General features: G+C 37.0%; 2 protein-coding genes across 2 annotated transcripts; both read right to left on the bottom strand.

Moving 5' to 3' along the window:
- Window positions 1-10,392: 10,392 nt before the first annotated feature.
- Window positions 10,393-11,799, bottom strand: fabp4b (fatty acid binding protein 4b). The gene is made up of 4 exons (XM_051865505.1): window positions 11,376-11,799; window positions 11,042-11,217; window positions 10,806-10,907; window positions 10,393-10,599 (listed from the first exon to the last, which is right to left on the bottom strand). Exons 1-4 carry the CDS (start codon window positions 11,587-11,589, stop codon window positions 10,546-10,548), a joined length of 546 nt encoding a protein of 181 aa, XP_051721465.1. The 5' UTR covers window positions 11,590-11,799; the 3' UTR covers window positions 10,393-10,545.
- A 4,519-nt stretch (window positions 11,800-16,318) lies between these two features.
- On the bottom strand, window positions 16,319-23,889 carry stmn2a (stathmin 2a). Its single transcript, XM_051866399.1, has 5 exons — window positions 23,696-23,889; window positions 21,639-21,734; window positions 19,769-19,944; window positions 19,381-19,572; window positions 16,319-17,803 (listed from the first exon to the last, which is right to left on the bottom strand). Exons 1-5 carry the CDS (start codon window positions 23,712-23,714, stop codon window positions 17,744-17,746), a joined length of 543 nt encoding a protein of 180 aa, XP_051722359.1. The 5' UTR covers window positions 23,715-23,889; the 3' UTR covers window positions 16,319-17,743.
- Between the last annotated feature and the right edge of the window lie 331 nt (window positions 23,890-24,220).

Here is a 24,220-nt window from a genome sequence, read left to right as displayed (position 1 = left end):
AAGCTGCATTAATCAACACATTTTTAGACAATATTGGACCCACATCTCAATAGCAGAACTACAGAAACGTGAGTTAGCCGATTAGCAGGAGACAGACTGGTGTACGTTACACAATATAACATACAAAACTACGAATTTTTAATGATCGCTAGAAAATATAAACATCAATTATTAATCATACTTACAGGTTGAGATTCAGAGGAGCAAGCTGGTCCAAATATACTGGTCACTGATCCATATTTTAAGACCAAGCGTTTTGTGTATCCTGCGTTAAACTCCCTGAGGTTTGAGAAGCAGTCGTCAGTAAAATGACGGGAACACAACAAAAGATTATACTGCTGTGGTATTGCTGAAAAAATGAATTTTCCCTGCCGTCTGCACGCGCAATAAGTGGGTGGGCAATATGGTAATGTTTCGTTGTGACGTCAACGAAACAGCTTGGGATTCGTTTTACAAACGACTCGTTTAATTGACTCAGAGTCGACTCTTACTTTTGAGAGACAATAACTTTATATACGATACTGTCACAGTCTGTTTAGTTTCAGTTTATGGACTTTCTGTTATGCTATGCATTGTTATGCATTCTATGGTCACATGTTCTGTTTCCCGCCTTCATCATTAGTTCATCTGTATCACCTGTGTCTCATTAATCAACCTTGTTATGTTTGCTATTTAGTTTCCCCCTGTTCACTCAGTCTTCGTCTGTTCACCGTTTGAGTAAGTTGTGTTGCATCTCTATGCCTGTTAACCTGTGTATTACGTCATTAAACTAGTATTTGGATTTATTCTCCTTGTCTGTGCTCCTTCCTGCGACCAACCTTAACAGATGAACGGACCGCCCAACTTTGATGAACGGGCTAAGTTCATCAACGTGGCCCGGGAAAGCCATGATTTTTTTCCATTTTCCAGTGGCGAGGCTTCATCATGGTCCTGCTGGGAGGTCACTCTTTCTGGGCGTCAGGAGTCCGTGGCTCCGCCTCCTGCCTCATCATGCTCTGTCCTGCCTCGACCCGTCGACCTGGCTCCTGCGCCTACACTCCTCCTCCCCTCGACTCCGGCTTCGACCATCAAGCATTCAGACTCGCCGGACTCCCTCGGTACGTCGGCTCCCCCTGGGTCGGACGTCGCCAAGCCTCCGCTGCGGACTTGCGGGCCGTACGCTGCTCTCCGGCCCTCCACTCCTTCGGCTTCGGCAAGCTCCGCCCTCCCTCAGGCTCCACCTCCGCCCTCAGTTGCTCCAGCTCGTCCTCTGCTCTATTTAGTTTCCCCCTGTTCACTCAGTCTTTGTCCATTCACCGTTTGAGTAAGTTGTGTTGCATCTCTATGCCTGTTAACCTGTGGATTACGTCATTAAACTAGTATTTGGATTTATTCTCCTCGTCTGTGCTCCTTCCTGCAACCAACCGTAACAGATACACTTTCAGATTTAAAACTTTGCAGGATGTTTTCATTCACTTAGAGCTATGTTACACACTACATGAAAGGTAATTTTTAAAAATCCATAATAGGGGCACTTTAAAGCTATAGTTTATTGACTGCTGTTTAGTCCACATGTGAACATAAACATTTATTTTAAGTATTGATGGATTCTTGTTTACTTCATAAAGACTTATTCATGTACATACCATACAACGTTAAGATTTTAGATTAATAAACTCCATAGGAAGCATAACAATGGTTTGACTGATGAGAGATGTTGTATAAATAGACAACTATAAAAAAGCCCTGCTATGCATTATTAAATTTCTTGTTTTATGTCAGAATTAAAATATACAAAGACATTTGCTAGTTGATGTACAAGTTTTATTAGTTTGAAAGTTTCTGAATCCTTTGACAATAAAATCTGTATAAAATGACTTGGCCAATTATTAATTATATTGTTCCTGTTACATATGAAGATCATGAACTGACAATCTCAAGTATGTGGGAGCACAACATTCAGTACAGAGAAATATATGTCTCTTCCATAGTTGTGAGATTGGCTGACTAACAGTTTGAAGCTGGGCTACAAGTTCTTAGTCAAAGGACATTCTTCTGGGGAACCACAATTCCAATGCATGGCCGGTCAGGGATGTTGGTAGTGTTTCAGTCAGAGTTTTGAAAAAACGTTTGGGGCTTGAGCCCCAGAAGCCACCCCCTCGCTCAATACACATCGTTTCAAAGCAGCTTTACAAAAAGTCATATTGTCTATAAGCTTTTATGCTGAGCAGTTTTAGGGCTGGGAGATATCACGAAATATGTTGCTGATATAAATGATCACTGTTTGAGATTTAGCTATATTGTGTTTATTAATTTATCCAGCAAATAATTCAGTGCCACTTTTAGGATTGCATGAAATTACTGGCATTGCAAAGAAGAGACATTTAGGCCAATAGTATATATTTTCTAGACTATATTTTCTGCATGTCATGCAGGGCTCTGTAATTTTACATAATTCATTTAGGCTTTTTCATATTTCCATTAGGATCGGTGGGTAAGCACAAAGTCGGGATTTTACACAAATGATAATTCACCGTATTTCAGTATGACATCGGATAAAAGTGTGTTTGATTTTATATTTTAAAGCAAAACTGCGGTGACAAATAAGACAGTAATAGGCTACCAACAGCCCACACGCCCTGACCATATGTTTTGTGCGAACAATGAGAATAAAAACCTTGCAATGGTGAAAAAAAATCATCTTTACATTTATTTTGTATGCAAAGATGTATTTCGTTTTTTTTTTTTTTTTTTCACTAAAACAGATGTTATGTTGATCTATAGCAAATAGTATTATTTATGTGCTCAAGTGCATATTTAAGCAATGTTCATATCACTTCTCTGCTGTTTTTTTTATTTTTATTTTTATATTGCACAGATTTACGGCTTCACGTGATTTTTATAGTACAGTAAGTGTTAATATTTGAAACTATTTTCATGGATAAATAAATAATTGGATTTTTAATACCTGATGTCACAGTCGTACATGTTAACCCGTTGACACTTATTTAGGCCTACTATAAAATAGAAACCTTTAAAAACTACAACATAGGCCTACAGAACCAATAGGCCTATATAGGCCCACATATTTATTAACAAGGAAACATGAGTTTGTGTTTTAAAATGTAAAATCAGCCGCTTGTGTTTGTGTTTGTCCAATGTCTTAGGCCTATTTAAATACATATGGATATATAAACAGATAATAAGATTATAGTTAGCATTTAATTTCTGTATATGGCCAAATCATTCACAGAATCGTACATAAAGGAATGCGCATGCTCAGGCTCGAAGCGTCTACGCCAATAAGATTCGCTGTATTATCAACCAATGAAATTGTGCCCCGCCCTATCGTCCAGACTGCCTGGCTTGGAATGCACGTTATTGTGACGTCACAGTGCGCGCAGACGCTACATAAGTTGAGTCAGTTCAGCTCAGCTGTTGTCGGAGTCAGAAGCTGCTGTCGATGGTCACTAGCGATCGATCTGTACGAAAGCGTTACAAGTCTACCGCTATAACCAATAGGCAAATACAGTGTTCACACAGCTCGTTGAGATGCAGAATCTGGCGACTACACTGGACATTATGTTTGCAAACTTTCCAATGGAGCTGGAAAGTTGCAGCAGCTTCGACTCGTTTGAGGACGCTCAAGTTGAGCCGTTGAGTGGCGCTGTGATGCCGGCTGACAGAAAGCCCAGCAGTAGCAGCTGCCGCCCAACAGAGGCGCCTCAACCACCGTCTCTCCCTAGAGTCGTTTGGGAGGACGACACAACCGGTAACTGACAACGTTAATAAATCAAAAATGACATATATAAAAAAAATTAAACCGTAGGAGACAATTACTTTGTGACTTCTATGTTATACAGCATCAGCACTGTGTGTGTAATTTTTCAAGTGTTCTTGGAAATTTGCTGAGCCCAGAAACAATGCAAAACCTGCTAATTATTCACATGAACTCACAGCATTAGGACAGTTTTACTTGTGAATCATTTAGCTGTAATCTGTGCTAATAAAAACAGATGTTTCTAATAAATATTCGTACATATAGGGTCTATTTTTGTATATTGTTTATTTTTAAAATATATATTTTTTGTATATTGTTATTTCCTATTTACTTATTCTATTTTATTATCTGTCTTGTCACTGTCATTCTGTCTCGTATGTGTAAACATACCTGGCAATAAAGCTCTTTCTGATTCTGATTCTGATTGCAGAAAAGCACACACAAGGGTGGAAATTCTTTGCTGGCCTACGGAGAGCGTGGAAGTCTATAAAAGATCCCATCCACACCCAGGAAGAAACCCAAGTGTGTGCTTTTGTGCCTGAGGATCCATCAGAGGAGCTTCCTCACACATCCAGTGTGGATCCCACAGGCACAGATCCGCTGGAGTCTGAGCCAACAGACGGTGAGTCTCCAGATATTACCACTCTGATTCATGTCCATGTCAGCCTGATGTTTCTGGGTTTAGTTTTCATTTTTCCTCGTTCTCTTGCTGGTTGCTTACCTCATCTGCACAGGTGTATTTCGTCACAAGCAGTTGCTTCTGGAGTTCATTCTCATGCTGTATATTAACATGTTGTGCATTTTTCAGGATCCTTTGAATCTCTTTATGATGTGGGAAAGAAACTGAAGTCGAGACACGGTGTCAGTTATCATGTGGGATTTCGAAACTCCGATGACAAACGAGTATGTTGCTCTTTCTGTATACACCAAACCTTTTGCCTCGTTTCCTTCTGTCTTTAGTCTTTCAGTCCTGATGTAAACATCAGTGTTTACAGTTTTGAGCAAAAATGTACAGATTGTTAGATTACCATGTACACAAACAAAAATAAATCAGTTTACTTATGTTTGCCAAAAATTTCTTCATTTTTCAGGTGATCATCAAATTTATTAAGAAGAACCTGCCTGAGAAACTATTGGAATTGGTAAGTTGAAAAGACTTTATTCTTCATAAAATGTTTTATTGAATTCTAATTTGGTAATTGATAAATCTGTATGTAGACAGTATAAGATATAATTGAAATAGCCTAGAAACATCAGTTGTAAAGTACATTGCTTTCATCTTCGGCAGCCCTAGAGTATACTTTAAAAGGAGTTAAACCTGGTAAATGAAGTGTACCCGGGCCTTTACTTAGGAGATTTGAGATTAGTTAGGAGTTAACTAACCTTTTGTCAATCTCTTTTCTTTAGCCTGGGTATTCCAAACCTATAAGTCAAGAGGCAGCTGCGATGTTGATGGTGCAAAAGCCTCCAACTAGCGAGCATCTCGTACAATTATATGATCACTTTGTCATGGAAGATCAAGACATCTTGATTATGGAGTATCCACGTTCCTACATCACCCTGTTTGAGTATGTCCAACGAAACAGAGGTAACCTGACTGAAACCGCGGTGAAACACATCATTCGGGAGCTCATTGTTGCTCTTCAGCACTGCACGGGTCGTGGTGTTTATCATGAGACGCATATGAAAAACATACTTGTCTGCACAAAAACCCTGCAAGTAAAGCTGATGGACTTTGAAGGCGCACTGCTCGTCGAAGAAAGACGTGAGTTGGCTTTTAAGCACAGTTCACTGATGACTTATTTACTTCAGTTCACTGATGATGTTTTACTGAACACTGAGCATGTATTGCTTACAGGAGAAGACGAACCTATATTAATCAGTGCAATCAGAAAGTACGCTGAATGGGCAACAACTGATGACATATGCAAACTGCTGGATGTGATGGTCCCAAGAATAAGTCGTTGGTTTTGGATAAGACCACGGGTGTCCAAAGGTGAGACCAATAACAAGTATGAAATGGAAATGACATTGCTTGAAAAACATATAAAGCCCTGACATGAGTGACAGTAAAATTATTAGTGGGCATCCAGAGAAAGTCATAGTAACAAATGCAGTGTATCAGTGCAATCAAACACGACTAATCAGATCTCTTCTAAAAAACTATTACAGAATGCCGGGATCTTTTTAAGCGCCTTCATGACGTAGAGTCACGGATGACGTTACAGGCTATGTTGGATTATGACTGGTTAAAAGCATAAGAAAAGTAAGCATAAGAAAAAGAGATGTTTTTTGTTTGTTTATTTGTTTTTTGATAGATTCAGAGGCCTTCTTGGCACCTCGACCTTCATATCATGCTCTCATTATTTGCCAGGTTCCCCTGCATCGGCAGCTCCTCCACGGGGCCTATAGCTCAGCTGCAGGGTCATAAAGCCAGGGACCCCGGGGACGGTTCACGCCTTTAACCCTGGGACGTGGATAAGACCATGCATGTCCAAAGGTGAGACCAATAACAAGTACAAAATGGAAATGACATTGCTTGAAAAACACATAAAGCCCTGACATGAGTGACAGTAAAATTGTTAGTGTCAAACCTTGATGAGTGTAAAACACAGGAGATTGACAATGAATGTTTAGCAATGAATAAATGTTCATGGGCATCCAGAGAATGTCATAGTAACAGCAACAAATGCAGTGTATTTCATGGTAACATTACCTTACATGAACTACATATCTCAATCAAACATGACTAATCAGATCTCTTCTAAAAAACGTTTACAGAATGCCTGGATCTTCTTGAGCGCCTTCATGACGGAGAGTCACAAATGACGTTAAAGGCCATTTTGGATCATGACTGGTTTAAAAGAAAAAACGAAGCATAAGAAATGTAAGCATAAGAAAAAGAGATTTTTTTTTTTTGATAGATCCAGGCCTTCTTGGCACCTCTTGACCTTAATATCATGCTCTCATAATTTGGCAGGTTCCCCTGCTTCGGCAGCTATAGCCTATGGCCATGGCCTATAGCTCAGCTGCAGGGTCATCAGCCAGGGACCCCGGGGACGGTTTACGGCTTTAACCCCGGGACGTCTCCCTTCCACCCCTGCATGATGACACTGATGGCAACTGTCCTCTACTTGTATCCTGTCTGTGTGCCTCCAACTTCTCCACCAACCTACTCAGAACATTATCGCGTCCCACTGATAGTGGCCTTGTGCGAGCCCCACCTTGCAGCCTGTCAGGATGTGCTGGAGGCTTACATTTGGACTGCGTTCTTCCAGGCCAGACCACCGTGTTTCAGACAAGCATCGTGGAATTACTTTGGACAGTGGATTTCACACAGCTTCAATGTCCACACAATTTAACGCCACGCTTGTACTTGCCTGGAAGCTGGCTTTGGTCAATCCTTCCTTAGTGAAAAAATAGTGTACTTAAGCACAATTTATTCAAATGTTCTTTAGTATAACTAAATGTATTTGTGGCACACTGTAAATTGGAATACTTAAAGTCTGTTAAATTGGAACATCTAATTTTATACTAAATGCATTTTAGTTGTCCAAATGCATTGAAGTTCAAGTTGTATTAAATATGCTTGTTTGTAAACTTGAAGAGTGCTAATGGCATCATTATTGTGTGTAAAGTTAAATAAAGTTATCTTTATAAATAATGGCACAGCTTAAGAATTTGCCTTTTACTGATATTTTACAGACACCCCCTAGTATACCAGTATAGCTCACTTATCTGGAGAACATCAGAGAGACACTGGGAACAGATATGTGTACACTGAATGTAGGAAACATTATGGACTAGATTCAAACCCGGGTCGCTGCCACACAAGCTACTCGGTTTACTAGTTGCACCACCACAATATAGACAACGCAAAACCGGGGTTACTTTGTGTTCTTTCTATACTGTTACAAGTAATACTATAAGCAAACAGATTTTTCCATCCAAAATGTAAAAAAAAAAAAAAGTTCTCTTTCATCTTTAATCCTTTATTAACTAATTTTAATAAATGTCAATTTCTTTTAGATGGAAAATGTTTTTTTTAGACATTCACCCCAATAGCAATACATTTTACATTTTGGAATTTACAATATACTGGCGAGTATGACATCACTAGAATTGTCTTGCTTAAACTAATTCAATAGAGAAAAAACATGACGATTAAGTGCTACAAAAAACATATTCTGTTTTGAAACAAAAGCCAAAATACGGTTTTATTATTATTATTATTATTATTATGGTAACACTTTACAATAAGCTTCATTAGTTAACAGTTAACTACATTAGTCAATAAATGCTATAGAAGTGCAGTTCATGTCAGTAACGTGAACTAATAATGAACTGCACTTCTATAGCATTTATTAATCTTTGCTAATGTTAATTTCAACATTTGCTAATACATTATTAAAATCAAGAGTTGTATTTGTTTACATTAGTTAATGCACTGTGAAGTAACATGAACAAACTACGAACAGCTGTATTTTTATTAAATAACATTAACAATGACTAACAAATACAGTAACAAATGTATTGCTCATGATTAGTTCATGTTAGTTAACATTAATGTTAACTACTAATGAACCTTATTGTCAAAACTCTGCTGTTATTACAAATTAATGTGATGCTACTGTTTACTCAATGGAGACTGAATGAAGTGTTTATGCAAATACATTTCAGAGAGATAAGATTGAACAAGATAACAGGAAACGTGATAATGATAATGTTGAACACCAGGTGGCAGTGTTGTAAGAAAATGTTACTCATACTTCACGGTACAAACACGCTTCAAGTTGCATCATATACTGTGAATATTGTTTTGTTTTGATTTTGAGAAGTAGCCTAACGGCTGAAATTATTAATTAACCTTTGAAAATATAATAAAAATCCATATATTTGTTTATAAATTGAACTACTGTATAAACTTAGTTTGAAAATACAGTCAGACAAAGACTAGACTGCATTTGTAAAATTCTATATTACATTTTACAAACAGATGTTAACTGTAGCACATAAACTCTAAGAGTTTACAGTGATCTCTATTAAACTCCTCTTCCTTTTTTTTTTTTCTTTTTCTTTTTTTTTTTTTTTTTTGTTTTGTATCCACTTTTCTCTTTTTATTGTCTTTATTTTCCACTGACAGCTAACTCTTAAAGGGATAGTTCACCCAAAATTAAAATTATGTCATCATTTACTCAGCCTCAAGTTGTTCCAAACCCGTATGAGTTTCTTTCTTCAATTTCTTTAACCAAACAGTTGGGGCCCACATGTTTGAGATGTTTAATTACCTATATTCTTCAAAATATCTTTTTTTTGTGTGTGTGTTCAGCAGAAGAAAGAAATTCATACAGGTTTGGAACAACTTGAGGGTGAGTAAATGATGACAGAATTTTTGGGTGAACTATCCCTTTAATTACTTTCAAATCCAACAGTATGCTCCTAATGCAGTGTAATATCATCAAATTCCCTGACATTTTAAGCTGTAAGGACATTCTTAAAAGGGTGTCCCTTATAAGTAAAACCTCGAAAACAATGGACCATTGAGAGGAAATTCAAGGCTTCACTCTCTCAGACTTAAATCTGTCTCATGACCCTATAATGCTTACATCATTTGATATAACACTGCCTGAAACTGTACAGAAATACTGCTTTTTTTTTTCTTATTATTAATTCTTAATTGTATACATTAATAATAATAACAATAATATAATGAATTATTAAAATAATAATTACATTTATTTCAAATTTAATTGTGAACATTTATTATTAAACAATTTGTATAATTACAAAATAATGGTTAGAAAGCTAATTAAAAGCATATCAATGCACAACAATTGCTGCCTCTCCTAAAACATTATTTGTTCAAAGAATACCTTAACTTGGGTCCCAATGAATGCATATTAATCCTTACAAATAAATCAAAATCCTCTTTCATACCACATGCTTTAATATAAATTGCATTATAATACTCAGTGAGATTAGGATCACAAAAGAGGAATGAATATTTTAGAAGCAGAAGTTTGCAAGGAGCGCATGGTCAGGCCACTCCAACTGCTAAAGTAGTGCTAATCCTGGGGGTATTGAGGTTATTAGCCTCAGGAAACTATTGTGAACTGGGCTGCTGAGGATTAACACATCACATGTTCACTGGGCACTAGGAGGTGCTGATGAATGGTGCTCGGATGATATCTTTTTACGTATGCGATTGGATGATAAGCATCTTGCCATGTAGACTGTTCGAATTTTACACCGCATATTAATGGAAATACTAATCACTTTTGCATGGGGTATGATGCAGGCCCATAATGTGTCAGCACATACCTTACTGACATAGTGCATACTGGTTCATGCCAGTGCCTTTGAAAACACTAAGGAGAGTCTGAGGAAAGAACTGTGCAATTGCATTGAACTAGTAGAACTTTACTGGATCTGACTTTAGTCCTTGTAAACTTGGTGATTACCATTTTATCTGTGTCCAAATTCAAATGAAAGTGTCTACTTAGTATAATCTAATTAAGTTATGCTGTGTGTGTAATATTGTTATACTCAACTAATTTCATGTAATTATTTCCCAATTCTTCCTCTCTTCAGTCATATATTCTGTTCTTATATAGTCATTTATATCAAATGAGTAAAGAGACATTTTATCCTTTTTATTATTTTATTATGTTTATAAAGCAAAAAAAAAAAAAAAAAAAGTTTTACTGCAACAATGCAATGTATATATCACATCAAATTAAGAGTCAGTCATTAAAATATTTCATAATTCATCCGAGTTCATCCGGTCATGCATCTTTCTCATATGTCCTGATAGCGACCACATCATCCATGGTGCATTTCTGTACAGATGAATGGAAGAACAGAGAGAGAGAGAGAGCGAGAGAGAGAGAGATTAACAGCATGTTGAACAATGGATGCAACACTGAGAAGCCTAACCAAATGGTTTTCTAATAAAATAATATAATATTCAAAATCTCTTTACTTTTACGTATATAGGTAGAGAGAGTATTTGCTTCTACAAATTGCAGATGTTTTGTAAACATACCGCTATCATTTTGGAGTCCTGAATCTCTCTTTCAATTATTGTGGTCTTCCCCTCCCAGGTCTGCGTTTGAATAAGTTTACCATCTGCAAGGCTCATAATAGTCTGAACAGGAGAATAAAGAGATAAATTAAAATAAAACATAATAATAATGCTTAAAAATGAGAAAAATAAAATATAACATTTTTAAATATATATATTTTTCTGACATATTTATTTATTTATTACAGTGCTCTTACCTTCACTTTTCTGTCATCTGCTGTTGTCTCATCAAATTCTTCATCTAATTTGAATTTGATTTCCAGGGTCTTGAAAGTAGTGACAGCTTTCATAGAGATGAACCCCTGGTCATCCAAAGCAATCGTCAGACTGGGTTTTGCAAGGTTAGCCATTTGCCGAGAGGCAAAACCAGCACCTGCAACCAGCAATACAGAAAATGACATTACTGGTATTACAACAGGTGCATGACTGTAATAGGCCTACAACTGGACAAAAAGTTGCCTTCTGATATAAGTGCATAAAAAAAAAACATAGTTATACATACATTATTGTATATAATACTATTAGTCTTACCTACAGCCTTCATGTATTCATCAAAATTGTCACTTGAAGTCATTTTCCATTTGCCAACAAATTGCTCAACCATTGTTACAAGAAAGAAAGGACAATTACAACACAAGACGTTTAATATATGTATGTAAAGTGTTACAAAGTCGCAGAGCAGAATAGATGGAGATTTAAAGAGTGCAGGGATAAGAGTCACCACTCGCTGACCAATCAGTAACATTGCTGTGATATCTGAGAATTTGATTGGTTAACAGATTTTGAAATGGGAGGGCTTGATAGATCTGAATTTGAATATAAGGTCAAAAGTCAAGCTATATAAAAATCGTTTACCTCTTATAGTGAATAATTAAAGTGGATATGTTGATTATGCTAATAATAATAATAAAATGTTTAACTTGACAACTTCTTAAACAATATGTTGTTTAAGAATTAGCGTATGGACCTGATGCAGTTTACAGTTGACAGACACACAACTAATGCAAAACTAAAGCTTTGTTCTTGATGAGCATTAACAGTTTTTAACAGTTCAAAATCTGCACTTAATGAGTCCATAAATAGGAAGGATTTAGCTAAACACGACAAACCCATGGTAGCCCGACTGTAATGTATGTTTTCTTTCTCGCTGTCCAAGTTCAGTGCAGAACGGAAACGGTGACATCTACTGGTGATGATTGATAATACAGCAATTCTGCAACAGAATATACAGCAGCATTGTAGTCCTGACATTAAAGAGCAAAATAGTCAGACATGAGGGTCATCAATAGGGTTTCTGTTTTTATTCACTCAGGATCAGTGCTGGAGAGGAGTATGCTGACATGCCAAACAAAAATAATGTTCACAAAAGAATAATGTTACCTTAAAAAGAATTTATTTCCTGTGTTTCTGCAATTGAATTAACATTTGTCCTCCCAACATCTAAACCATGTACAACACCCCCCAACTCTAAGGCAAATGCTCAGCTTTAGTTTAAACAAAACAATAATAAAATCTTAAATCAATTTACAAGTATTCAGTTTAAAATAAATCATATACCATTTATGCCAATATTCCTTCTAAATAAATTATTCATAAAAATAATGAAGACTTCTCTGTGCCTTTCATGGTAAACCCAAGCATGTTTGCAGTGCAGGTGCATTGGCATCGAGCTCACTTTAATTATTAATTAATTAAACACAGACATTAATTCCCCTTAATTAGTTGTAGATGCTGTTGTCCAATCTCTGACCTACCAAATGACTGCTATTAATAATTCATTACAAGTAAATGACTGTCTTTAGTATTGTAAATAGTAATTTATAAAAAACAAAACAAGTGTTAGCATGTGTAACATACTATTTACGCTTGTGTGTGTATGTGAGACAAGTTAATTTACTCCCTTCACAAACAGTTTGTAGTGCAGCACATGAAAATAGCTTTAGGGGATGGCAATTATGTGGTAAGTTGCAACCGCAAATACAGAATGAAACAAACCATAATGGAGTACACAATATAGCACAAAGGTCTTTGAGTGCAAAGATCTGCACTCAACAAAACAATAATTAGTTTAAGGAATCTGTAGAGAGCAGAAAGAGGGGGGAAATAAGAAAATGTAGGGCAATAACAGGCTTCTTACAGAGGGATGATTATTTTATTGCTTGTTCTGCTGCACTAGCATCAATTACTGCCTTCCACATATTTTCCCACAGGCTGAACCTGCTGTCTCTGCTGCTGAGCAGCTGCTACAGTGGAATCCATGTGGACAGTTTGACAGAAAGAATCAAACGAACTTTCCTGTCAAAAGGGTTTTCTTTTTTGCCCTCTAAAATGATGGCATGCATAATTCCAGCCCCCCCAAAAAAATTATGTCAAATCTTTGCTTTGAATGTTTTATATACTGATTATATAGCTTATAACATTTTTATATGTACAAGTATCTTTTTAAATTTCATTACAGTAACTAGAATAGTACTATAATTAAAATCTAACAATCAAAACAGATTTATGCAAGATAAATAGTTTTATATTATATTTCATTACAGTAACAGTAATTGCCATTAAAGTATACTGTAACATTCAAAGCAAACGTGCATATTTAAGGCAATAAAAATCAATGAATGGTTAAAAATACCACTGGGTGCCAGGAAAGAATATTACAAAGCTATATATACACCGATCAGGCATAACCAGAGATTGTATATTATAGGGAGATGAGAGGGTCTGTATCTCTTAGCATTGGAGAAAGCGTAACAGCTAACTTAATCACGTGTGACCTCTCAGCCTATTGTGTAAAGGCAGTGACACCAGTGCCCGCCATTCAAAACTCCTTCCCTGCGTACCGCAAAGCCACTGGAAGGCAAGCCTGCAACCTTTATCCAAAAAAGCGTAACGGCTAATGCTAACTGGCGGTATGGGCGGTATGCATTGGTGGTACACAGGGAGGAGTTTTGAATGGCGACACGATAGGCTTAGAGGTGCCGCACGTGATTAAGTTAGCCGTTACGCTTTCTCCAATGGTAAGAAATACAGACCCTCTTATCTCCCTATAATAACACGATCTCTGGCGTACCGCTAGAGCCGGAGCCTTAGCATTAGCCGTTACACTTTTTTGACTAAAGGTTGCAGGCTTGCCTTCCAGTGGCTTTTACACAACATCTATAGTTTTATCTGTTAAACAGTAATGCGGCACATTTGCTGTTGGTAATGCCGTAAATGAGTCCTACCTGTCGCAACATTCCCTAGTCTGCCTTCTCTTAAAAAAATACATTTTTATAAAGCTAAAATCTACATATAGTTCCCTACGAAAGTATTGTTTAGTGTAAAACATGCTGAAGATTAGCAAACAGGCTGTCGATTAATTAAATGATTAGCTATTTCCCCACAAAAGCTGTTTAATCAGCAAAGTAAAGCCTCTCATCCATTGACATACATTCAAAAAACGGCCTCTGGTCTCATTCCCTGCGTACTGCCAGAGGCGGAGTGTTAGCATTAGCCGTTACGCTTTTTTGGCTAAAGGTTGCAGGCTTGCCTTCCAGTGGCTTTGGCATAACATTATGATCACTGACAGGTGAAGTGAATAACACTGATTATCTCTTCATCACAGCACCTGTTAGTGGGTTGGATATATTAGGCAGCAAGTGAATATGTTGGGCAAATTCCAAATGGCATTTTTGCACCCAGGGCACTTCGAGAAGGGGACGCCATTTGTAGGGGTGTTCCAAATGAAAGTGAACAACTGAATCCCTTCATGAACGGCCCTTCCACAAGGCCGTTAGCGAAGGGTACATGCCATGGTCATTTCGAGGAAGTAATTTTATTATTTATGGTCATGTGACCCAGCGAACACTCGTGATTCATTCATTTTATAGGTAGATGGCAGGAGAGTTCGAGTTAAAAGATTAGTTCACTTTCAAATGAAAATTAGCCCAAGCTTTACTCACCCTTTCATCAGAAAGAAGAAAGTCATATACCTAGGATGGCTTGAGGGTGAGTAAAGCTTGGGCTCATTTACATTTCAAAGTGAACTAATTTTTTTTTTTCCCGTGATATATTTCACACGTCATGTTATGCAGTGTCCAAAGAAGAGACGGCAAGTTTTCAAGTTGAGAACAGAGAAATACACACACACATATATAACATATTTTAAAATATGTATAAATGTATCTTTATTTGCAACAGCTATGTTAACAGCAATACTAAGACATTTCTGTCGTAAGAACAGCAATGAGCTGATGGACACCATGCTGCGTTGTCATGGGAACATCCCAGGTGAAGATAATGAAGAAATTACGTTGTCTTTCACTGCTCCCTTTGCCAAGTGCATTCCAAACGGCTACATAATGGCACGCAAGTGCCCTGCTCCCTCCAAAGTCCCCACTTCAAGGGCTCTGACCTTCAAAGAAAGTAGGGCATAGGGATGCTCCCTTCAAGGGTTAGTTCACCCAAAAATGAAAAAGAAGGCAAGCCGGCGGAGGAAGTGTGATGCAATGTTCTGCTGGGAAACCTTGGGTCCTGCCATCCATGTGGATGTTACTTTGACATGTACCACCTACCTAAGCATTGTTGCAGACCATGTACCCTCTACCAAGTAGCCTTTCATGGAAATGATATTCACTGGTGGCTGTGGCCTCTTTCCACAAAGCAAAACAATGAGTTTGAGGTGTTGACTTGGCCTACAAATTCCCCAGATCTCAATCCAATCGAGCATCTGTGGGATGTGCTGAACAAACATATCCGATCCATGGAGGCCCCCACCTCGCAAATTACAGGACTTAAAGGATCTGCTGCTAACATCTTGGTGCCAGATATCACAGCACACCTTCAGGGATCTAGTGGAGTCCATGCCTCGATGGGTCCTGTAAGTTGTAGCCTCAGTTTCCTGTTCTTAGCTGAAAGGAGTGGCACCAGGTGTGTCTTCTTCTGCTGTAGCCCATCAGCTTCAAAGTTTGACGTGTTGTGTGATCAGAGATAGGCCTACTCTTCTGCATGTCTTGGTTGTAACGAGTGTATTTGAGTTACTGTTGTCTTTCTATCAGCTCGAACAAGTCTGGCCATTCTCCTCTGACATCTGGCATCAACAAGGCTCACAGAACTGCCGTTCACTGGATATTTTATCTTTTTCGGATCATTCTCTGTAAACCCTATGGTTATGTGTGAAAATCCCAGCAGATCAGCAGTTTCTAAAATAGACCAGCCCGTCTGGCATTAACAACAACCACACCGTATTCAGTCACTTAAATCACCGTTTTCTCCCATTCTGATGCTCAGTTTGAACTTCAGCAGACCATGTCTACATGCCTAAATGCGTTGAGTTGCTCCTGTGTGATTGGCTGATTAGATATTTGCATTACCGAGTTGTGTTGATAAGCTTATTAGCCCATATGTTACAATAGGTTTACTGTCATCTGCTGGTGAAGCGCTATAATGACATTACAAAAAGCTTCATAAAAAAGCAAACAACAGAGTCCACCATGTTCACAGAACCCCAAACCTTTATTTTCACCAAAGTTTGCACACACAGAAATGAGAGGGGAAAAGACAATTTTGGCAGCCGAAGACACTTCAAGCATATTTATAGAAGAGACAGTGATCTGAAAAAAAAAAATTGAAATAAAATCATCATTATTCAGTGCATATTCTGCATCTGCCCATCACTTCACCTCTGGAGAGAAAGGACACAAATGCTCTGTCAACCTAACATGTACACACACACTTACACACACTCCCTCTAATCTCACCAAAATAAACCAAATAGAAAATAGTCACACGTCAAAGGCTGTAGTTGGGAGTATATGAGGATACATTCAGCTGGTAAGGATGTTACCTATTTTATCAAGCCAGACACATGTCAGAACATTCGGGGAGATACAACTCCTTTAATTACACCACTGTACTAATGAAGATGTCCTGCTAGAGACAGATGACGAACATCAGCTTTGAGAGCCGAAGGCCTGAATCAATGTGTGGGTACGGGATAGGGCAACAGGATAGGAACTGGCTGGTTATTTTTTCCTTTTCTTTTAATACAACGCAGACGATGTCAAGCTGTCTAGTCCAAAGGGTCCAGAAAGGGTGCAGTGTTCCCAATCGTCAGCCAACAAAAGAAGCATGTCGACATGCAGATGTTCATAACATTTCAAGAGAGGGATATTTCATTTTACAGAGGTTAAGCAAAGGAACAAAAATACAGAATTTCAAAGGAGACACTATTAACATGTTTTTATTTGTTTCAGTACTCATACTTCAAGCTATTTGTTCAGCAAAAAGTGGCTATGTCTTGATCATGCTGTATATAAACTTAAGTGCACTATATATTTATGAGTCTTGGGGTATGTTTCCTTTTTAAAATCTATGTTGACCTGGGGCCTGAGCACTGAAGCTTTTTGCATTCTTCACAATTACACCAAACTTTACATCATTTAACACTGCAAACGTAAGCGAGCAGCTTTCTCACAACACCAAAAACCTTTCACATGATCAAACCAGACGTGCCTGAAAAAAACAAAAAAACTGAGAAACTGACAAACAATAATAATAAAAGAATTAATAATGTACCATGTAGACTTGATACATTTGATTTGTTATCATTCAATCTGATAGATAGATAGACAGATAGACAGATAGATAGATAGATAGATAGACAGATAGATAGATAGATAGATAGATAGATAGATAGATAGATAGATAGATAGATAGATAGATAGATAAAAAAAGATGTATTTACAAAATAATACTTGTGTCTTCCCATTAATCTATGAAATCAAGCAAGACCGTTCAAACAGTATACGAGTGTGATGCTAGTTGTTTTGACTGGATTTTACCAGTGGTTGTGTGTGAGTGTGCGTGAGCAGGATAGGATGACAGGTTGGCTGATGAAGGGTATGAGGAGGAGGAGAACTTCACGCTATTAGCTCTTCCCTCAGCTCCTTGTTCCTGCGGACAATTGCAGCATGTCGCTCCTGATAGGATCAAAACAGACACATAGTATCACATACTATAATACTGATCATTAATTTAAGACTGAAATAATAAATGTTAAAATAATTAAAGGTACACTATGTAAGTTTTTTGTTGTTCAAAATTAACAACATTTAAAGGTTCAGTGTGTACATTTTAGCAGCATCTAGAGGTGAGGTTACGAATTGCAACCAACAGCTCAGTCCACCGCCCACCCCTCCCTTTCGAAGCACATAGAGTAGCTACGGTGGCCGACACAGGACAAAAATGTCGTCTGAGACAGCAGAGAGTAGCCAGTGAAGCAATGAGGTTTCTTCTTACTCCTAATAAAGAACGTTTCTGCTTCTAATAAACCAGACGACTACTACTACTGCTTCTTTTTCTACATGCATATTCAATGTAGTGATGAAACACGCTTTGTGGAGCAGTTTGTCTATTTAGGGCTACTGTAGAAACATCGCGGTGCAAAATGGCGACTTCCATGTAAGGGGACCCCCGGTGTGTGTAGATAGAAATGGCTCATTCTAAGGTAATAAAACATAACGGTTCATTATGTAAAGTCTTTATACACCACTGAAAACACAGTTATGTATATTATATTGCATTTCTGTCAATAGATCCTCCTAAATATTACACACTGGACCTTTAAATAATGAGTCAATACATTATCAATCCTTCTTCCAAAACATGTTTTTGTCTTAGCCTGATTCACTATGGTAAGCCTATTATAAGAGTTTATATTTAGCCTGGGATGGTTTTCGTGGGAATAGAAAATAGATGGTTTTCTCTGTGAATAGAGAAAAGTTGCTCTGGCTACTCTGTGTATGGTGTGGGAGTGGCAAAGGTTAGCTGTCAGAAAGAGCGGAAACGTTTGACTTGGAGCAAGCTAAATCTCTAACCTCTGGGGAATCACCCATTTAAAAAAACGCTGAACAGAGGAGAGTCTACTGGCAAAAAGAGATGGCAACAGAGCTCGTAATAAAACCAGAATCAACATTAGCTTGGCTTTTTGGACATGGCGAGAATTGAGGGATTTGAAATGTTGTAAAAGCGACGCTGAGATGGTGTTTTTATTACTTAACAGATAAACTGCCATGTGTAGCTCTCTAACAGAGATCACTGTGAAGCATTATCTATTGTGAAGGGTGACTTCATTATGGTTGTTGGAATTTATTTTCAAGGAAGTAGCGTGTCATAAAATTAATGGGTAAAGCCACAGTAACATCTTCAGCTAGTCAGCTTGAAATCCTTTCCATCTAAAGTGGTTATATCTCTTAAGCCTAGTAGTGAATGTTTTATGAGCAGTAAGATAATCTTATGAGAAAGTACCATATTCATCTGCAAAGTCACGCAGAGCTGAAGCAGTTGTGTTTTTTAACCACTAGAGGGCCAAAAGTTACATAGTGTACCTTTAACTACCAAACTAATTTGTTATTATTTATTATTAATTTAATATTTAATATTATTATAAATATGAAATAATTACATTTAAAAATAAGTAATTAATTTACTATATATATAATATTACTATATATAATGTTTTAAATAATTATATATATAGTCGAACTGCTTTGCTCACCTTCTCATGCAAGCGGTCCATCATGGCTGCCAGGTAAGCCTCCCGATTTTCCTTGATCTGCTCCATCTTCAGGATGAGCTTTTCCTCTGCCATCTTGCTGAAGTTGCTGTTTTCCTCCATGGCTTTGAGCAGCACATCCCTCTCATGCTCACGTTTCTCAGCCAGAGCTTTGAGCACCTGAGCTTCCTGGGACTGTTGAGGAAAGTCATTATATACATGAGCATCCAAACATTACAGCATGGAAGGCCAAACATTTCCTGAGGGTTAAATGGATTTCAAAGTGGTTAACCAATATTTATTGATGCTTTAATTCACTTGTCTGTTTTAATAAAATTCTAAGCTTTATAGCTACAGCTAAGTAAGCATATATACATTCAGTTCCACTAACCCTTCTGCGGTCCTCGGCAGCCTCCAATTTCTTCTGGATGTCTTCCAGTGACACATCCCTCTTCTTTGGAGGGGAGGTGATGCTGTGGGCCACATCTGACACCGGTGAGGGCGGTTTCAGGATCACCTCGAAGGCCTGGCCTGAAGCCCTTTTGTTTATGGGCTTTACTTCCATATCTACAAGACAATGACCAACGTCAAATGACCTCACTTAATAAAGGGGGCATAGATTCAATGAATGCATGTCAGTTGATTATGGAAGCTCATTTCCTCCAAATAAGAAAAAAAAAAATAAATAAAATGTCAAAATTATGATATACTAAGTCATAAATATGACAAAAAGTCTAAATTGACAAAAGTTGGAATTATGACATAAGTCTTAATTATGAGTTAAAAATGATAATATAATTATGAGATAAAGTCATAATCATGAGATAAAAAGCCAAAATTGTGACATACTAAGTCATAATTATGACAAAAAGTAGAAATGATGACATAATGATACCAAGTCATAACTATGACATAAAAGTCAGAATTATAACAAAAGCCTTAATTATGAGAAAAAAAGTGGAAATTATGGCAATTATGAGATACTAAGAAATAAAAAATGAAATTTTGACATAATTATGAGATAAAAAGTCAAATTGACAATTATTAAGTAATCAATTATGAGAAAAAAGTGATGACATACTGAGTCCTAATTAAGAGTTAAAAAGATAAAACTGTTTATCTCATAATTTAAACTTTTTTCTCATAATTTTGACTTTTTGTTATTTCAATTTTATCTTATAATTATGACTTAGTATGTCATAATTTAGACTTTTTATATAAACTGACATTTTGTTATCATTTCAGCTTTTTATGTCATAATTCTGATGTACCAAAAGATGATTGTTTTTCTTATGTGATGCAATTCATGTTTCGATGAATTCATCTTTTCATAAATTTCAGAGCATAATTAATCAAAATTCTGATCAAGAAATTATCAACATTTTTAATGCATTTATTTATTTATTTATTTATATAAATTCTTATATTTCCTCATATTATGACAAATATGACATAAATTATGACAATTATGAGATACTAAGAGATAAAAAATTTAAATTATGACCTAATTAAGAGTTAAAAAGTCATAATTATGACATGACATGAGGCTTTTTATCTCATAATTTCAACTTTCTTCTCATAATTATGACTTAGTATGTCATAATTTAGACTTTTAATATACATTTGACATTTTGTCATCAATTCAGCTTTTTATGTCATAATTCTGTTGATTTTTTTCTTACGTGGTGCAAATGGGCTTCCATGATTAATTTCTGTTTCAATGAATTCATCTTTTCATAAATTTCAGAGCATAATTAATCAAGATTCTGATCAAGAAATTATCAACATTTTTAATACGTTCTTTTATTTATTTATTTATTTTATTATATAAATTCTTATATTTCCTCATATTTATTACGTAAATGTACTATTTTTATATTTATTATATAAAATATCAGTAACACTTCACACTAAGGTCCCATCAGTTAACGTTTACTAACAACATTAACTAAAAATGAGCAATACATGTTTGTTACAGTAGTTATTAATCTTTGGTAATAAACATTAGGTAATAAAAATACTGTTCATTGTTAGATCATAGTAGCTCAGGTAACAGAGACAACCTTTGATTTTAATAATGTTTCAGTAAATGCTGAAATTAACATTAAGTTTTTCAGAACTATTTTTAATTGTAAGTTCATGTTAACTAATGCTAACAAATGGAAGCTTATTGTAAAGTGTTACCAGAATAGTATACAATATGCATTTCATATATAGTATTATATTGCTTCAAATGAAAGCTAATTTGTTCTCTCACTTACCTTCAAACTCACAGACAAGGTTGTTGCGTGTCTGTGGGCTGAAGCAGGAGCAAATAAGTGAGAGCATGGACAGCTCCTTCATCTTCTCCTTGTATGCTGGAACAACACAAAATTGGCCCCTTGTTAGTCGCACACACATCCACTACTCAAGCACAAATGTGCTGAAGTTTACAGGCCGGAACATATCGCCTGGTCTCTACAGCTCTTTAGAGGACTCAATTGGGGGCTATAACATACCCTGTACTTCATCTCTGTGAGTGTCTGTCTCTATGATGCTTCAACTGAGTGACTGATCGACACTGCTACTTTAGCTACATTAGCTCTTTTCAAAAGCTTATAATTATCATTACAGCGGTGAACAATGAAAAAAAAGTAGATTCAAATAGGTAAATATCAGGAATTCAGTTCCCAACACTATCACTATAGGCTACATATATAATGAAAAATAGTGTATTTATCAGTTTTCACTCAAAAAAAAATTTTTTTTACAGCTAAGTGGATAACAAACACAATAAACAAACTGAAATACAACAAAGCAAATCCCTGAAAACGCACAAAAGTGGCACAAACGGAGTCTACTGAGAGACTTCTCTACATTCAAACAAATGGAGCTTGCAGACTCATGAAAAATGCAGGAGGCACACTAATGACACTTCCCATTTCCTGCCCTCTGTAGTGTTTTACAGATTACAAGCACATCCAACAGCCCATTAGCTAGAAAATTACAGTCAGACACTAAACAAGTCAGAAAATAAAGTAAATATTATGAGTCATAAAGTAGTTATAACCTAGGATGAGCTACATATCCCATACTTTTAATTTCTGAATCGCATGCAGGAGCAATTTCCTGCCAGGTTCACATACTGGTGTCCAACATAGTGTCAATACTTATTTGTCCGGTGCTGCAAAGGCCACCATGCAGCATCCCACTGCTGCAGGGCTGGCCGGTCTCCCAGTCTGCGTCTCCTCGGCCTCCTGCAACCCCCCAGCCATTCTTAGCAATATCAACAAGCAGGCCCACGGCTCGGGAGCCTTACACTGATCAATAAAACCTGACAGAACAGCCCGTGATAGATTCAGAAAGGCGACTTTACTGCTTCAGCAATTCTACAGGATACCCAAAAAAATGCACAGTGAAATCCGCCCATGCCATCTGGTCATGAATTGTATGGACCTGACTCCACAACAAAATAAAGGCTGATTTCACTTTGGAATTAAACACAATAGATCATTAAAATTTTGTATATTTTATATACTAAAATGAGCAGAGCTATATCAGTGTTGTTGCATTATAACAATGCACGTGATGAATGAACCAGGCCTGTGTGTTATATCTCAAGATGAGCCTTATTAGTCTGCTTTTGTTTTCTAAATGCATAAAATGGCTAATTAAAAAAATAAAATGGAGTGTGAATGAGAATCTGTCACCTTATCCTTGATGCCAGCTTTTATGCCAGCACTCAGACTTCATATGAAACAAGGACGATGACATCCATAACAAAAAGCTGCTCTAATTTTCATGATTATTCCATATAAATCAAGAATCGCTGGTTAAATATGTCTTATTAAGGTAAATGCTCCATGAGGAGGTATTTGTGTGGTTTTTATGGCTATATTGTCTGAGCATCGTTTCTTGGGTGCGGTCTTTCTGCATTATGATGCGAGGCAGCAGGAGCAGGTGCGCCATCGCCAATCATCTTACATACATGTCACTAAACTGAGAAATTTACGTACGCTGTTTATTTTAATTCCTAATGCAAGTTACAATCACTTCACTGAATATTATAAACTATAATAATGGGAGAAATTGCGAAACGTACCTTTGTAGGATGCCTCCGATAATGTAAACGCAGACTCAAGTCGCAGTTGCTTATACAAATGTGTTTTATGCACGAATAGGCTATATAAGAAACATGTTAATATAGCATTGTATATATTCTAAATAAACCGTGCATGGTATAACGCTCAGTATATCTTTTCATAGACAGTCTCCATTAACACGTTTACAAATGCAACAATGGATTAAGATGACAAGTGAAGAAATGCGCAGCACGTACCGATAGCTGTTTTGGCCATGGTGTCCTTTCTTGAATCGGTATTATTTTCCACAATGGTCGTGGTTTGTGCCAGTGGCGTTGAGAGCGGATGATGCTTAAGGCACTGAGTCAGCAGAGCACAATGAGGAGCGCGGAAGGATGTGAGGAATGGGAGCGGCTGACTTATGATCCAGTCCGCGCAACAGCAGATTGGCCACCGGCAACACTTCACTTCACTGACGTGTGTGGGAGGAAAAAAACTGGCCTGCATCTAATCGAGCGCTAGCTGCTGTTACTGTCGCGAGCCACAATGTTTTAGCCTCGTACGTGGGTTAAAATACTTAGTCACTATGAAATCAAAATGGACTTTTTTTAATGGAATATTGCAGTATTTATTCTAAATGATTTGTCCATGTTTTTTATTCATATCCCACCGTAATCAAAATATCTTTCCCTCCCTCTTGCATCGAAATCTGTTGTCCATTAGGAATTTCTCACAATGATAAAGGCTTGTAGTTTTGTTCATTTGATTTAATGAGCTGTAAT

The sequence above is a fragment of the Ctenopharyngodon idella genome, chromosome 16, assembly GCF_019924925.1.
Source record: "Ctenopharyngodon idella isolate HZGC_01 chromosome 16, HZGC01, whole genome shotgun sequence".
NCBI classification, from domain to species: Eukaryota; Metazoa; Chordata; class Actinopteri; order Cypriniformes; family Xenocyprididae; genus Ctenopharyngodon; species Ctenopharyngodon idella.
Note: the sequence above shows the minus strand (reverse complement) of the source record. Positions and strands in the feature narration are given on the sequence as shown.